Below are 15,504 nucleotides of genomic sequence, written 5' to 3'. Positions count from 1 at the left end.
CGCTTTCTGCCGCCACCACCGCTGGTCTGCAGCTCGCCTTTGGGACAGATCAGTTTGTCCAAGCCATGCTTTGCTCCCCAGGAAGGGCTAGCTAGGTCATGAAGGGCTGTTTGCCCAGACCAGGAGTTTTCTCTTGGGCCTCCCGCCTCACATGGGGCAGCGGGACAAGGAAGTATGTGGCCAGGAAGGCTGCTGGAAGTTCTTGCAACCAAAGCCTGGGGCCAGGCGAGGCACTCCTTGACGTGGGTGACATTGAGTTGGCCATGCCCACCCAGTCACATGAGCACATACATGCCAACCCAGTCACATGACCACCTAGCCATGGCTACCTAGCCACGCCCACAGAACCTGTTAAATGATTTGAATCCCACCACTGATACATACATATGGTACACACAGATTGTGGGGTGTGTTTCTGTATTTTTCGTTAATATATGTGTATTCGTGTTCTTATCCTTAGTATTTCTAGGTATCTATCTGATTATAAAATTTTGCAGTGCTAACCATCTGTGATTTGCACAGGTCAACAATAGAATTCCATGACTGTATGAATATATGAAGTTAGTCTTTTATGTGTCATAATGAATGGCAAGTGGTTAATCTAGCATTTTGACATGTTTGCTTTTTCATTGTTATGTATGCTTTTTTCTTTTATTTTCACATCTTGCAGAAATATTATAAAGAGTAATTAAAGTATCTCTTTTTGTGAATCTTACAGACAAAGGAAATGCCAAAAAAACCCCTTCTGGATGGCAGAGAAGCAGCAGCAGCTTTAAAAAGGAAAGCAAATCCGGTACATCTGGGAAACAACTTCTTTTCCCTTTCTTCCAGATAATTACAAAACTCTTTCCCTTCCCCAGCCAGGAAGAGACAAGAAAAAAAAATTAGGAAAAGATTTTTGAGCTGATAAACAAGTATTGTGTGTGGAACTCAAGGAAACATTATAACAAAAATAAAAGGTGGAATATTTCCAGATTCAGAAAAAGAGGAAATATCTAGAAGTCTGTGGGGAGGAAGAACTCATTCCAGACAATAATGCAGGCCTCAACCTGTGAGGAAAGAAACAGCTTGAATGATCCAAAAAAAGATAACAAATATTTTTGACCACCTCAAGAATCTAAGACTATCAGGGGTGGAAAAGCTCGACAGATATTCATATTGTCAGAAAAGCACAGACTACAAATCAGAGCTGATTATGGATCAGAAGATCCACACTGGTGAAAAGCCATACGAATGCCCGGAATATGGTGAAGTTTTTCGCTACACTTCCCAACTTCTTGAGCATAAAAGAACCCATATTGCAGAAAAGCCCTACCAGTGCCCAGAGTGTGGCAAAAAGTTTAGTAAGCATGCCACGCTGGTGATACACAAAAGGACACACACCGGAGAGAAACCATTTGAGTGTCCAGAGTGTGGGAAAAGTTTCAGTCGGAACTCTTACCTGGTGTTACACCAGAGAACTCACACGGGCGAGAAACCATATGAGTGCCCAGAGTGTGGGAAAAGTTTCAGTCGGAACTCTTCCCTGATGATACACCAGAGAACTCACACAGGGGAGAAACCATATGAGTGTCCAGATTGTGGGAAAAGCTTTAGTCGTAGTGCCTACTTGCTTACGCACCAGAGAACTCACACTGGGGAAAAACCTTATGAGTGTCCAGATTGTGGGAAAAGCTTCAATAATTATTCTAACCTTGTGAAGCACCAGAGGACTCACACAGGAGAGAAACCATATGAGTGTCTATACTGTGGGAAAAGTTTCCAGCAGAATTCCAATCTGGTCATACATCAGAGGACACACACAGGAGAGAAACCATATGAGTGTCCAGATTGTGGGGAAAGTTTCATTCAGAACTCTAACCTGGTGATACACCAGAGGACTCACACTGGGGAGAAACCATATGAGTGTTCGGATTGTGGGAAAAGTTTCAATAATAATTCTAGCCTTGTGCAACACCAGAGGACTCACACAGGAGAGAAACCATATGAATGTCTATACTGTGGGAAAAGTTTTACTCAGAACTCTAACCTGGTGTTACACCAGAGGACTCACACGGGCGAGAAACCATATGAGTGTTCTGATTGTGGGAAATGTTTCAGTCAGAACTTTCGTCTGGTGATACACCAGAGGACTCACACAGGGGAGAATCCATATGAGTGTCTATACTGTGGGAAAAGTTTCCTGCAGAATTCCAATCTGGTCATGCACCAGAGGATTCACACAGGAGAGAAACCGTATGAGTGTCCAGAGTGTGGAAAAAGTTTCCGTCAGAAATCTTGTCTGGTGATACACCAAAGGACTCACACTGGGGAGAAACCATATGAGTGTTCGGATTGTGGGAAAAGTTTCAATAATAAATCCAGCCTTTTGCAACACCAGAGGATTCACACTGGGGAGAAACCATATGAGTGTCCGGATTGTGGAAAAAGTTTCAGTCAGAACTCTAACCTTGTGCAACACCAGAGGACTCACACTGGGGAGAAACCGTATGAGTGTCCAGATTGTGGGAAAAGTTTCAATAATAATTCTGCCCTTGTGACGCATATGAGGACTCACACAGGAGAGAAACATTTCAATTGGAATTCCAACCATGTGCAACAACAGAGGACTCACACAGGCGACAAACCATATGAGTGTCCGGATTGTGGGAAAAGTTTCCAGCAGAATTCCAATCTTCTCATACACCATAGGACGCATACAGGGGAGAAACCATATGAGTGTTCAGTTTGTGGGAAATGTTTCAATCAGAATTCCAACCTGGAGAGACACCAGAGGACCCATACAGGAGAGAAACCATATAAGTGTTCCGATTGTGGGAAAAATTTTAGTCAGAATGGCAACCTGGTGATACACCAGAGGACTCACATGGGAAATAAACCCTATGAGTGCCCAAATTGTGGGAAAGCTTTCAGTTGGAAGTCTGACCTGGTGAGACACCAGAGGATTCACACAGGATGAGTGCTTAGATTGTGGGAAAAGTTTTAGTTGGAATTCCCACCTGGTGGAATAATAGGTAACTGACACAGAAGAGGAGCCCTTTGAATGTCCCATTTGTCAGAAAGCTTTCACAAGTAGGTCTAATTTAATAAATCATGTCAATTTACACACAGATCAGAAGCCATTCAGATGCCCAAACTGTGGTCAGTGTTTCAGTCACAACTTTACTACAGGAGAAAGGCCATCGGTTTTCTGATTGGAAGGAAAGCTTAATGGGATCTTAGAAAATTTTCAAGAGTTCACAAGGATATACATTACTTATTTTCAGCTTGCTGGATTATTTTCAGCCAAAGAGCCAAATTTATTTAGACACAAGAGACTCAACCCTGAGAAATGCTCAGACACAAGAGGATTTTCTTGCAAAAATCAATGAATCAGTAAATGAGAATTAGGATTTCAACAAGAGTTTTCTGAAAGCATTGTAAGAAACTAAATATAACTGTATAATAAGAATATTCCTAAGGCATCAAAACCATTCTTATTGCATCCAATTTGATATAGTACAGAAAGATAGGAGTCCTGGGGGCGCAGTGGTTTGAATGTAGTATTAAAAAGACAGTAACCATTCCAAGATACTGATAGTCCTTTACTTAAAACAACCATTCATGTAGTGACCATTCAAAGTTAAGACATCACTGAAATAAGTGACTTATGATCCTTTTTCATACTTAGGACCACGGCAGCATCAACATTCAGATGCTTGGCAACTGATGGTTTCAATGTCCTGGGGTCATGGGATCCCCTTTTGTGACCTTCTGAAAATCCAAATCAATGGGGAAGCCAGATTCACTTAACAACTGTGTTACTAATTTAACAACTAAATTAACAATGCGGCAAGAAAGGTCATAAAATGGGACAAAACTCACTTAACAAATATCTCGTTTATGAACTCAAATTTTGGGCTCAGTTGTGGTTGTAAGTTGAGGACTACTTGTAATAAGAATAGCTGCCTCGCCCCTGCCTGGATACTAACATTCTTCAGTAATGTTTCTAAAGATACATTATTTCACGAGAGCCATTAATTTTGTCATGATAGGCTTTAATTGCCCCTCAGCCTGAACTTTTTGCTGTAGTTAATTCATCAACTTAATGACTTGGGACAGTGAGATGGGTGACATACATATTTAATAAGTAAATAAATGTGAATATACTTAGGATGCAGATAGACGGGTGCACATTAAGTATTCTTTGGTTGTTTGAAAATAAATAGTTTTAATGCCTTCATTTCATGTAAAATATAAATAATATACAGTTATGGATGCTTTTTAATTACTGTTTTTTAAATATTTCTAGAAATGTCTTACTCAAAGAAAAGTCTAAATAATGTTTTTGATTGTTCCACTACAGTATAATTTTTGTTCTCTGGGGTTTTCTCACCTGCAATTTGATTTATTTTGCATTTGTTCATCTTCCAGATTCCTTGAACTTTGTATAGTTTATTTTCTAGAACAATTTGAGTCATAAATCGTACTTCTTTTATTCATTCCTCGCTAACCCTTTTGCAAAAGAGAGAGAAAGGTAAATCCTACTTGCTCATTCCAGACTCGCAATTCGGAATTGAATCTTCTTAGTGTAAGTCAAATACTGTGCTTCTCAAATCATACCATCTTGGTTCTCAGTTTTGCATAATGTTCCTCCTTCAAGTCATGGAAGTAAAATATATTTATCTGGCATTCCAAAGTGAGAATGGGTTTTCCTATGAAATATGAAAAAAGATAAAAAATATTCCAGGTGAGTGGTGCGGTAAAGCTCTTACCTCAAAATCAGGAGGTTGTGAGTTCAATCCTAGGTAGAGGCAGACAGTTCTCTCTGGGCACAATGAAAATATATCTGCTGAACTCTGCATTGGTGACAGGAAGGGCATCTGGCCAGTAAACACTCAACACCATTAAGTTGCTCTGACTCCACCTCTCAAAGGATACATTACAGGGTCATTAAACAACAAAGAAGAATATAAGAGAATTCCATGTCAATTGACAAATTTGGGAGCTCTAATAACTGCAAACCCTGCATTTTGGGGAACAGACTGGAATCTGCCCAATAGTTGGCTTGGTTGGTGTGAGGGAATTATGCAGCTGGTGTCCAAATTAAGACAGAGACACTGACTGTAGTTTTAAAAAATCTATTATGTTTAGTGCAAATAAGTTAGGCACATCACTACATTCTGAGGTAAATCTCATAACAGCATACAGAGCACACAGAAGCAAAAGGCGGGAAAATGGGGAACGCCCCCTTTACTCCCAGCAACCAATCATAAAGTAGATTGCCTCATGCAGGAAGCCGCATTCTCCAACTAACCAATCACCATTGTATGTTCTGGTCCACTGTGCACTTTACTGTTCCAGATTTTAAATTAAATACCTGAACAGTTGGGCTCCAAACAGGGTTGAACTGTTGGAATAAAATGCCGCGTAGAGTGTTTCAGTTTAGAAATCTATCTAGCCAATCTTTCTTCTGGTTATTTCATTTCAACATCTCCCCCTCAGGGCATTGCCTGCCAAAACGACTAAACACAAAGTTAGTTTCTTCCCCTGTGCCATCACTCTGCTAAACACTGAGCTCCCACACCATTGTCTTCTGTCCAAAGATATTTATCCATATGGTAGACTGTACTGCTATTATCCTTGTCATCTTGATATGAATCAATCTAACCATTGCTCTTTTCTTCTGTTAAAAGAAGTTGCTTGTACGATTTTGCTATGGTTAGGAATAATTTGTTAGGAATCCATTTTATAAAAGAATTGTATCCTTCTCTATCTGGTTTCTCACTTCTGCAATTTGCCTCAGAATTAGGCACATCCTTGGAGACAATTCCCAGGAACATCCTGCTCCATAGATAACTGGGGGGGGGGGGGGCTGCCTAGGAGCATGAAATGCACTCTGAGCCACTCTTGCAGGGTGCGGCTATTCCTTACATGCATTTTGTCTGTATGTTTTGGATATAGTATCCACCCAGACTTTTTGCTTTGGCCAAAGAATAAAAAAGCTGTTATTTTTGCAAGTTTCGTCTCAAGTCTTACTCTCTTTGGCATCTCAGTGGCTGGGGAAACTTTTGGGGACTTCCAGTATATTATGTGATCAATTATTGTTGTATCTTATGACTTATGATTGCCTTATGATATAATCTGTGACTATCACTTTTTATGTATATTGAAAGTGTATGCACCAGAGACCATTTCCTTGTGTGTCTAAAGCACACTTGGCTAATAAAGAATTGTTCTATTCTTTCCAATTTTTGATTTTTTTTTTCAATTTCCATGTCTGACTACAAGCACTGAATTGCTCTGAGTCTCTCCGCCTTCATTTTTACACCATTCATTTTCCGTAAAGATTTGTCCAATGGCTTGCTGAAATCCAAGTATGCTATCTGCACAGCATTTTGCTGATCTGGTCATTTAATTGCTTAGATTAAAAAAGGGGATCAAGGTTTGTTTGGAAAGATCTTTTTCTAACTTTCTATGCTGGCTTCCAGTAAATCACTGTTGGAAGAAATATCCTTCTGGTTTCAGTTCGAAGTGCAGAAAAAGACACTGGAAACATGGAGGCTGTTTGGAAAGATGATTTAATGGTGGACAGGACCTCATGGCCTGGAGCTCCAAAGTGAAAAGGATGATCACATGCTTCAAGATGTTGGGTGAAGGAAAAGAAGGGCCAAGATGCTGTGAGACCCTTAGTTATATACCCTCTTTTGGGCCTCACCTTAGTGTTCCCTGTTCCTGTGTAAGAAATATATCCCATTGGCTGTCAGATTCCCAGGGCGGGTCTTAGCTAACTTTGTAGGCTTTGTCTGGACCACATGGCTTCACCTGAGTGCTGGCTGATGCAATCTTCCCAGGCCATGTGAGATGGGTAGAGGGCTTTGTTATGTAGAATACGCTGGCCCAGGCCTTAATGGCCTGCCTGTTAACAAAGGTGGGGGGCGGGGTGAGCTTCTGCTTCTGAGGTGTTTCTGAGTTGTTTCTTCTCTTTTTAAGGGAAATATTCTGCCTTTTTAGTATATCCTAAAACATTTCATTTTCCTAGGAGAGGGATGGGTGCTACCTTCCTACATCACCTTGCTTGTCTATAGGTGCTCGCAAATTCTTTGCTTCATTATATGTTACCATGTATTGATGTCAAGCTAATTAGCCTGTAATTTCCTGAATCATTTCCCCTCCTTTTTGTAGTTTGGAATCACATCAGCTCTTTTCCAACACTCTGGTATTTCTCCTGTGTTACATAAACTTTCAAAGATTACAAAATTATACCATCTAGACTTCTAGGCAATGCAATAATACAGAATTAGTGCAATACAATACAATAATATAAATTGGGAGATAGTATCTTCTTCCTGATTTGGAAACAATGTGGCTGGGCACTTCAAGTTTTTGTCTCATATTTCATTATTCAATAGGATGAAGCTGGAAATGATTTAGGGCTGCACATCTTCATCGGCCCTAAAGGAGGTCCCCTTTCTCGCTGCCTGTCATTCCCCACAAGGGCAGGTTCCTTTGGTTTAGTTGCTGCTTATTGCAAACGAAGCTTCGCTCCAGCGGGGGGATGAGTGGCACGGAATCAGTGAAAGCGTCTTGCAAACGTCTTAGGATAGAAGCCGAACGAACGGGCCTTTGTGTCGCCAGGTGGCGCTCTACAAAGAAGAAAGAAAGCCGTGAATACAGGACAATAGCGGCATTGCTAATCTACGGGGTGGGGAGAGGCTTGAGCTGGAAGGAGTTGAAACGATAAAGTAGTGGGCTGCTAGAGAGGATGTAGAGGAGAAGGACAGAGGAACTTCCTCTTCCGGCTCAACCACAGGAGGATAGTGGCGTCGGCGGAGCTTCTTGTGCTGCTTGAAGGGGTCGAAGCGGCTCCTGGGAGGTGAGTGGAGGGCAGGTCGGAGGAGAAGCCGGGAGCAAGTCGGGCCGTTTGGGTTCCTCCACGGCGGGGAAGCAGAAGAGGAAGCAACGAGGCTGAAATGTGTTGGCTGCTGCTGCATATTCTTCCCCTCCCCGAATTTTTTATTCCTCTGGGGCTGCACGACTTAAAACTGCCTCCTGTGATTTTCCCCAAATGGGAGATTTGGGGAATTTCACTGAAGAAATCTTTATATATCTTTCATGTTTCTTAATCACCCATCTCCCTCACCTTCACGTAACCCTTGATTCCTTTTATGACCCGTTGATTCATTTTATTGACATGTTGCTTTCCTGACAAGTGAGGAGTTTCATGAGCAAAACCGGATGGTTTAAATCTGCAGAGGCTTTGGGCACCATTTCATCTGTTAAGGAACCCACCTTTTCAAAATGAGATCAAAAAGTCTGAGCGAATCCACTTCTGCACAGGGAAATACACATAGATTTATTGCACAGGGAAATACACATCGATTTTCTTCACCCATAAATTCATAGGTGTGTATTACTTTGTGCATATATGTTTATGGTACAGTCTTCAGTGTTTTTGGGTAAATTTTATAATATCAATTTGTAATGCTAATAATGTTATGATTTACCTAAGCCAAAAAGAGAATTTAACACCATTTTGCCCAACAGGTTGTTTCTTAAAATGTCCAATTTGGGTATAAATCAGAAGATTAATTTGTGGATAGAGGATTTTCTGACAGATAAGCCACAGTCAGTAAGGATGGGATCTCACCATTCTTCTACACTGATACTAAGCACAGGAGCCCCCCAGGGTAGTGTGCTAAGCCCCTTCCTTTATTCTTTGTACACACATGACTGCACCCCATTGTATAACAGCAACGCAATTATTAAATTTGTGGATGACATGGCAGGGGTTAATAAGGACAATGAGTCTGCTTATAGGAAGGAAGTACAAGGGCTGACACTGTGGTGTAAAGTACACAACAGTGTATACTGTAACATCTTACACAACACCAAAAAAACTAAAGAACTTATAATTGATTTCAGGAGGAAGAGAGATGTACATTTACCATTGTACATAAATGGTGAGGAGGTGGAGAGGATTGGTAGTTTTAAATTTCTGGGCACTTATATCTCGAAGGAGCTCTCATGGAGTATGAATGCTAACATGCTTGTAAAGAAGGCACAGAAGAGGCTGATAGATAAATCTATCTCAATATCTACTTCTGTCCTGCTGCAGCACCATTGAGAGTGCATTCTTGTATGGCATGGAAGCAGCTATGTAGCAGACAAAAAAGCTCTACAGAGAATCATTAAAACTGCTCGGAATATCATTGGTCTGCAGCTACCAGCCCTGAATGACCTCTTTGCAGCTCGCTGTTTGAGGAAATTGCGCAACATTCTCAGAGACTCTTCCCATCCTGCTTACAATCTTTACAAACTTACAAACTGTTGCCTTCTGGTAGAAGATACAGAACAATTAAAACTTGACCGCACGTTTTCTGAATAGTTTTTATCCCAGAGTTATAATTGCACTTAACAATGAACTTAAATACCACCATCAGTGAGCTGTTCGACAATATTACTTGGTCTATTGTGTGGATGCTTGTGTGTTTTTAGGAGGCGGGGAATTTTGGTAGGTGGGGAGGTGTTTGGGGATTGTCATGTGTGTGCATGTTGAGTCTGGTCTCTGGGTGTTATATGAATTTCATTGTATGTATACTGTGTATATACGCACAATGACAAAGAATTCAATTTCATGATTGGATATATGAATGGATATTTGTACTTGGATCTTGCTAGTGCTCCTTTTGCCAAATGAATTGTAATTAATGTTAGAGGTTAAACTAGCATTTTCATATGTTTGCTTTTTCATAGTAATATATGCAGGTGTTTTTTCTTTTTGCTGTTTTCACAGGTTCTGCAGCCATTTTTTTAAAACCACAATAAAACTAATTCATTAATATGAATCTTGTAGACAGAGGATGCCAAGAAGAGCACTCTGGATTCAAGACGGGCTTGAATCAAAGCCCCACCAGTTAGAGATTAGAAATGTTTTTGACCTCCTGAAGAGTCCAAGTTCATAAGTGTTGAAAAAACCCTACAGTCTGTCTATTGTGGGGGAAAAACACAGATTGCCAATCACACCTGATTATGCATGAGGGAATCTACTAAAAAATATTTAAAATGCTTGGAATGTGGCCAATGCTTTACTCAGAACAACTTCCTCATGGCAGCACCCACACTGGAGAGAAATTCTACCAGTGCTCCCAATGTGGCAAAAGGTTTAGCACACGCACCAATCTGGTCAGACATAAGAAGACACACACTAGGGAAAAACCCTTTGATTGTCCTGATTGTGGGAAAAGTTTCACTCAGAATTCTGACCTAGTGATACACCAGAGGATTCACACCGGGGAGAAACCATATGAGTGTCCAGATTGTGGGAAAAGTTTCAATAATAATTCTAACCTTGCGAAACACCAGAGGACTCACACAGGAGAGAAACCATATGAGTGTCTATACTGTGGAAAAAGTTTCAGTCGGAATTCTTACCTGGTGATACACCAGAGGACTCACACTGGTGAGAAACCGTATGACTGTTCAGATTGTGAGAAAAGTTTCAATAATAATTCTAACCTTGTGAAACACCAGAGGAGTCACACAAGAGAGAAACCATATGAGTGTCCAGATTGTGGGAAAAGTTTTATTAATAATTCCAGCCTTGTGCAACACCAGAGGACTCACACAGGAGAGAAACCATATGAGTGTCCGGATTGTGGGAAATGTTTCAGTAAGAATTCCAATTTAGTCATACACCAGAGGACTCACACGGGTGAAAAACCATATGAGTGTCTGGATTGTGGGAAAAGTTTCAGTCAGAACTCTTACCTCATGATACACCAGAGGACTCACACAGGAGAGAAACCATATGAATGTCCAGAGTGCGGGAAAGCTTTTAGTTGGAATTCTGACTTGGTGAGACACCAGAGGACTCACACAGGAGAGAAACCCTATGAGTGTCCGGTTTGTGGGAAAAGTTTCAGTTGGAATTTTGACCTGGTGAGACATCAGAGAACTCACACAGGAGAAAAACCATATGAATGTCCAGTTTGTGGGAAAAGTTTCAATCATAATTGTAACCTTGTGCAACACCAAAGTACCCACACAGGAGAAAAACCATATGGGTGTTCAGATTGTGGGAAAGCTTTCAGTTGGAATTCTGATCTAGTGAAACACCAGAGGACTCACACAGGAGAGAAACCATATGAGTGCCCAGATTGTGGGAAAAGCTTTAGTCATAATTCCTACTTGGTTATACACCAGAGAACTCACACTGGGGAGAAACCGTATGAGTGTCCAGATTGTGGGAAAAGTTTCAGTAATAATTCTAACCTTATCAAACACCAGAGGACTCACACAGGAGAGAAACCATATGAGTGTCTATACTGTGGGAAAAGTTTCAGTCAGAACTCTTGCCTGGTGATACACCAGAGGACTCACACGGGTGAGAAACCATATGAGTGTCCGGATTGTGGGAAACATTTCCAGCAGAATTCCAATCTGGTTATACACCAGAGAATTCACACAGGACAGAAACCGTATGAGTGTCCAGACTGTGGGAAAAGTTTTTGTCGAAACTCCAACCTGGTGATACACCAGAGGACTCACACAGGAGAGAAACCATATGAATGTCCAGATTGTTGGAAAAGTTTCAGTCGTAATTCTGCCCTAGTGATGCACATGAAGACTCACAGGAGAGAAACCCTATGAGTGCCCAATTGTGGGAAAGCTTTCAGTTGGAATTCTGACCTGGTGAGACATTAGAGGATTCACACAGGATGAGTGCTTGAATTGTGGGAAAAGTTTCAGTTGGTATTCCCATCTGGTGGAATCAGGGAACTGACATAGAAGAGGAGCCCTTTGAATGTCCCAATTATTAGCTTTCACAAGTACTGTAGGTCTAATCTAATAATTCTAGTCAGTTTACACAGAGATCAGAAGCCATTCAGATGCCCAAACTCTGGTCAGTGTTTCAGTCACAACTCTACTGTTAAAGACAAGAGGACTCATACAGGAGAAAAGCCACCAGCTTTCTGATTGTAAGGAAAGCTTGATGGGGTCAAAGAAAAGTTCAATAATTCACAAAGATATACATTGCTTGTTTTCAGCTTGCTGGATTAATTTCTGCCAAAAGACCAAAAGAAATGCTCAGACATGATTTGCTTGCAAAAATCAATAAATCAGTAAATGAGAATTAGCATTTCAACAAGAGTTTTCTGAAGGCATAGTAAGAAACTATAACTATGTGTTATAATAATATTCCTAAGGCATCAACACCATTCTTATTATATCCAATTTGATATATTACCAAAAATAGGAGTCCAGGGGGGCAGTGGATAGAACGTAGTATTGCAAAGGCAATAACCATTCCAATATACTGGTAGTCCTTGACTTACAACCATTCACACAGGGGAAAAACTATTCAAATGCCCAGATTGTGGACAGTGTTTCATAGAACATTCCTCCTTTATCACACATAAGAAATTCCATGAGAAAAGATTTGATGTATGTAGAGGATTCTTGAATTTCATTTCTTGTTTCTGATTGCAAGCTCAGCTGAGAAATTAATGTCTTGCCTCATTCTTTTTAATCAACCATGTCTTACTTAATATTGAACATGAGATCTGAGTTGGCAAGTCCAAGCTCTTTCTGCGATTCCTTGCCTCTCGTGCAAGTGGAGATGCACGCATATGTGCATGCTTGCCTGCCACTTGTGGAGCCTGGTGGTCAGGGATTCTTGTCCTAGGATCAAAATTTTAACTCCTATTGTCAAAGATTAACTGTATTATTTACACCAAAGATTCAAGTTTAACCACAATAGAAGAATGGTTGATGATGATGATGGAATTTTCAGAGACAACTATATTGATTTCCTCAGTTGGAGAGAAGACATTCTCTACATTAATTACTGATTGGAAGTTTGTTAGAGATGCGCGTGAAACAGAACAAAAAAATGAAGTTATCATTTATAGTTGTGATTATAAAAAACAAACCAGGTAATAGAACAGAGAATTGTTGTAACCATAAAAAAGTAATTTTGTATTTCTAAATGTAATTACTGTAAAGGATATTGGAAGTAACCTCTATTTCTATCCGTTTCTTTTTACACTTTTAATTTCTTTTTTCTTCTGTTGGGTGTAGTGTTCCGTGTTAGTGTTTAAATCTTCTGTTTAAAATTATTAATATAAATTATATTGAAAATCCAGTGTAAGAGTCAAAGTCTCTGGATGAAAACCACAAGTTCCAGAGTTAGGTTAAACAGGAAGGTGGCTTGCCAGGTGTTATGAAATTCCAATTGAAGATGTTAATTAGAGAAGCCGCAAATATGCCTATGCAGATTGGTTGGCTAGCAGGGGGAGTTTATAAGAAAAGAGGCTCTTTCTTGGCTCAGAATGCCAACCAGGAACTGCTTTATATGCCGTTTTCAGTTCTGAATAAAAAGAAAATCAAATTTATTCATTTTAATTTACTAAATGTATATGCCTCCTATCTGATTATTACAATGGCATAAATAGCAGTATAAAATTATATGGTTAAAAAGATCAAAACACTGGGTGCATATACTGGGTTTATTTTATTCCAGATTCCTCCAAGCAGCAGAGCTCAGAGCCAATAGTTGAAATGGATACCTATCACCATCCATACGTTATTAGATCTGCATTGAAAAAAGCAGTTTAGGGTGTCCCTCTATAAAGGTCAGCCTGGTGATTAGCGGTCCATGTGCTTTGGTGAGATATTCTATTTTTGCCTTTTGATTTCACTTGATGTACATTTCCGCTCGACATTCCTTCCTGGACATACTAAGTTGCTATGCAGAGTCTTTCCTCCCTGCCTTAGTTCTTTCCCTCAATATTTATCAGTTTCTTATTTCTGGATATTACTTGCTCTCATGTCTCATCCTTTTGGATATGAATGGTGTCATTTCATTAACTTAAACATCAAGACTGCAGTCATGAATTTTTGGTTAGGTGATAGAGATACATAAGCCCTACTCGGCACCACGAGTTTCTTGATCTCATTGCATTGTTGAACATCTCCCCATATTTGTACGGTTAAAATACATCAGTTCAATACAGAATACACTGCATTCTATGTCCCAAAGGTGCTTTTTCAGCAGGCAACTAGACTTCGTTTTTTTCTTTTGAAGGCATTTCGCTTCTCATCCAAGAAGCTTCTTCAGTTCTGACAGGATAGTGGGGAATGGAAGGATTTATATTCCTTGCAGGCAGGTGGTCATTTGCATCCTTTTTGATATATATAGTATAAATAAAACTCCTTCCATTCCACACTATCCTGTCAGAGCTGAAGAAGTGTCTTGGATCACAAACAAACAAACAAAGATCTGCCAACATCTAGAAGCAAGTAAAGTAATAACTTGCGGTCAGCACGAATTTGTTAAAAACAGATCATGCCAAACCAATCTTATTTCATTCTTCAACATAGTGACTAAATTAGTTGACCAGTGAAATACTGTGGACATAATATACTTAGATTTCTGCAAGACATTCAATAAAGTAGACCACAACCTACTTTTTGGTAAACTAGAAAAAAGTGGGATAGATAGCACCACCACCAGATGGATTCACAACTGGCTGGCAAACTGTTCTCAACGAGTAGTTCTTAGTCTTCATGGAGGGAAGAAAACAGTGGGAGGCCACAAGGTTCTGTCTTAGGCCCAGTACTCTTCAATATCTTCATTAACAACTTAGATGAGGGAATAGAAGGAGAATTTACCATATTTGCAGATGATACTAAGCTGGCAGGAATAGCTAACACCCAAGAAGATAGGCTCAAGATCCAGATGGATCTTGACAGACTAGAACACTGGGCCATATCTAACAAAATGAAATTCAATATAGAGAAAAGTAAAGTCCTACACTTAGAGAAGAAAAAACTAAAAGTACACATATAGACTGGGTGAAACCAGGCTCAATAGCAGTAACTGTGAGAGGGATCTTGGAGTCTTAGTGGACAACCCGCTAAATATGAGCCAGCAGTGTGCAGCCGCCGCCAAAAAAGCTAATGCAATCCTAAGTTGCATTAACAGAGGGATACAATCAAGAACAAGTCTGGTACTAATACTGCTCTATAAAGCCTTAGTAAGACGACACCTACTTCATCCAGTTTTGGTCACCACACTATAAAAAAGATGTTGAGACCGTAGAAAGAGCAACCAGGATGATTAGGGGACTGGAGACTAAAACATAAGAAAGGTTACAGGAACTGAGCATGGCTAGTCTAGTGAAGAGAAAGACCAGGGGAGACATGATAGCGATCTTCCAATATTTGAGGGGCTGCCACAGACAGGAAGGGGCCAAACTATTTTCTAAAGTACCTGAAGGCCAGACAAGGAATAATGGATGGAAACTGAACAAGAAGAGATTCAAACTAGAAATAAGGATAAACTTTCTGACAGAACAATCAACCAATGGAACAGCTGGTCCTCGGAAGTTGTAGAAGCACCATCACCAGGAGTGGGATTCTACCAGTTCGCCCCTATTCACTAGAACCGGTTGTTAACATTCCAAGCAGTTTGGAAAACCAGTTGTTAGAAGAAATAACTGGCCTAATCCTGTGAGAAAG

The 15,504-nt window shown here is 40.3% G+C and overlaps 4 protein-coding genes across 15 annotated transcripts in view; all 4 read left to right on the top strand.

The window, feature by feature from the left end:
• Nucleotides 1–15,504, top strand: part of LOC113454189 (uncharacterized) — a 94,835-nt gene that overhangs the window by 36,278 nt on the left and 43,053 nt on the right. For 3 of the 5 annotated variants that reach the window (XM_087928083.1, XM_087928084.1, XM_087928086.1), the window contains exon 2: nucleotides 719–3,514. In XM_087928083.1, coding sequence (XP_087784209.1) covers nucleotides 1,073–2,959 — 1,887 coding nt within the window. In that variant the 5' untranslated portion in view covers nucleotides 719–1,072 and the 3' untranslated portion in view covers nucleotides 2,960–3,514. Of the gene's footprint in view, nucleotides 1–718; nucleotides 6,231–15,504 lie in introns of those variants that run through there. The other 2 variants (XM_087928088.1, XM_087928085.1) reach the window with 2 other exon arrangements.
• The window catches only part of LOC113454017 (uncharacterized), an 81,641-nt gene that overhangs the window by 23,084 nt on the left and 43,053 nt on the right, over nucleotides 1–15,504 (top strand). The gene's annotated exons all lie outside the window — the stretch shown is intronic.
• The window catches only part of LOC113452989 (uncharacterized), a 56,647-nt gene that overhangs the window by 36,270 nt on the left and 4,873 nt on the right, over nucleotides 1–15,504 (top strand). The gene's annotated exons all lie outside the window — the stretch shown is intronic.
• On the top strand, nucleotides 7,677–13,376 carry LOC113454841 (uncharacterized). 3 transcript variants are annotated; one of them, XR_015742452.1, is made up of 3 exons: nucleotides 7,677–7,855; nucleotides 9,776–12,647; nucleotides 12,697–13,376. XR_015742452.1 is itself a non-coding variant. In XM_087928222.1 (2 exons), exon 2 carries the CDS (start codon nucleotides 10,045–10,047, stop codon nucleotides 11,629–11,631), a length of 1,587 nt encoding a protein of 528 aa, XP_087784348.1. In that variant the 5' UTR covers nucleotides 7,677–7,855; nucleotides 9,776–10,044; the 3' UTR covers nucleotides 11,632–13,376. The 3 variants fall into 3 exon arrangements, 2 of the variants coding, with proteins under 2 accessions (XP_087784348.1, XP_087784349.1); XM_087928222.1 differs by having other exon boundaries at nucleotides 9,776–13,376; XM_087928223.1 differs by lacking the exon at nucleotides 7,677–7,855 and adding an exon at nucleotides 8,354–8,385 and having other exon boundaries at nucleotides 9,776–13,376.

Source organism: Pseudonaja textilis, chromosome 2, assembly GCF_049901715.1.
Source record: "Pseudonaja textilis isolate UNSWEBS1 chromosome 2, rPseTex1.2, whole genome shotgun sequence".
NCBI lineage: Eukaryota > Metazoa > Chordata > Lepidosauria > Squamata > Elapidae > Pseudonaja > Pseudonaja textilis.
This window is presented reverse-complemented; position numbering and strand designations above follow the sequence as displayed.

Bases quoted from the DNA above. Each gene is read 5' to 3' on its own strand.
- LOC113454841 (XM_087928222.1), top strand. From the start codon at position 10,045: ATGCTTGGAATGTGGCCAATGCTTTACTCAGAACAACTTCCTCATGGC.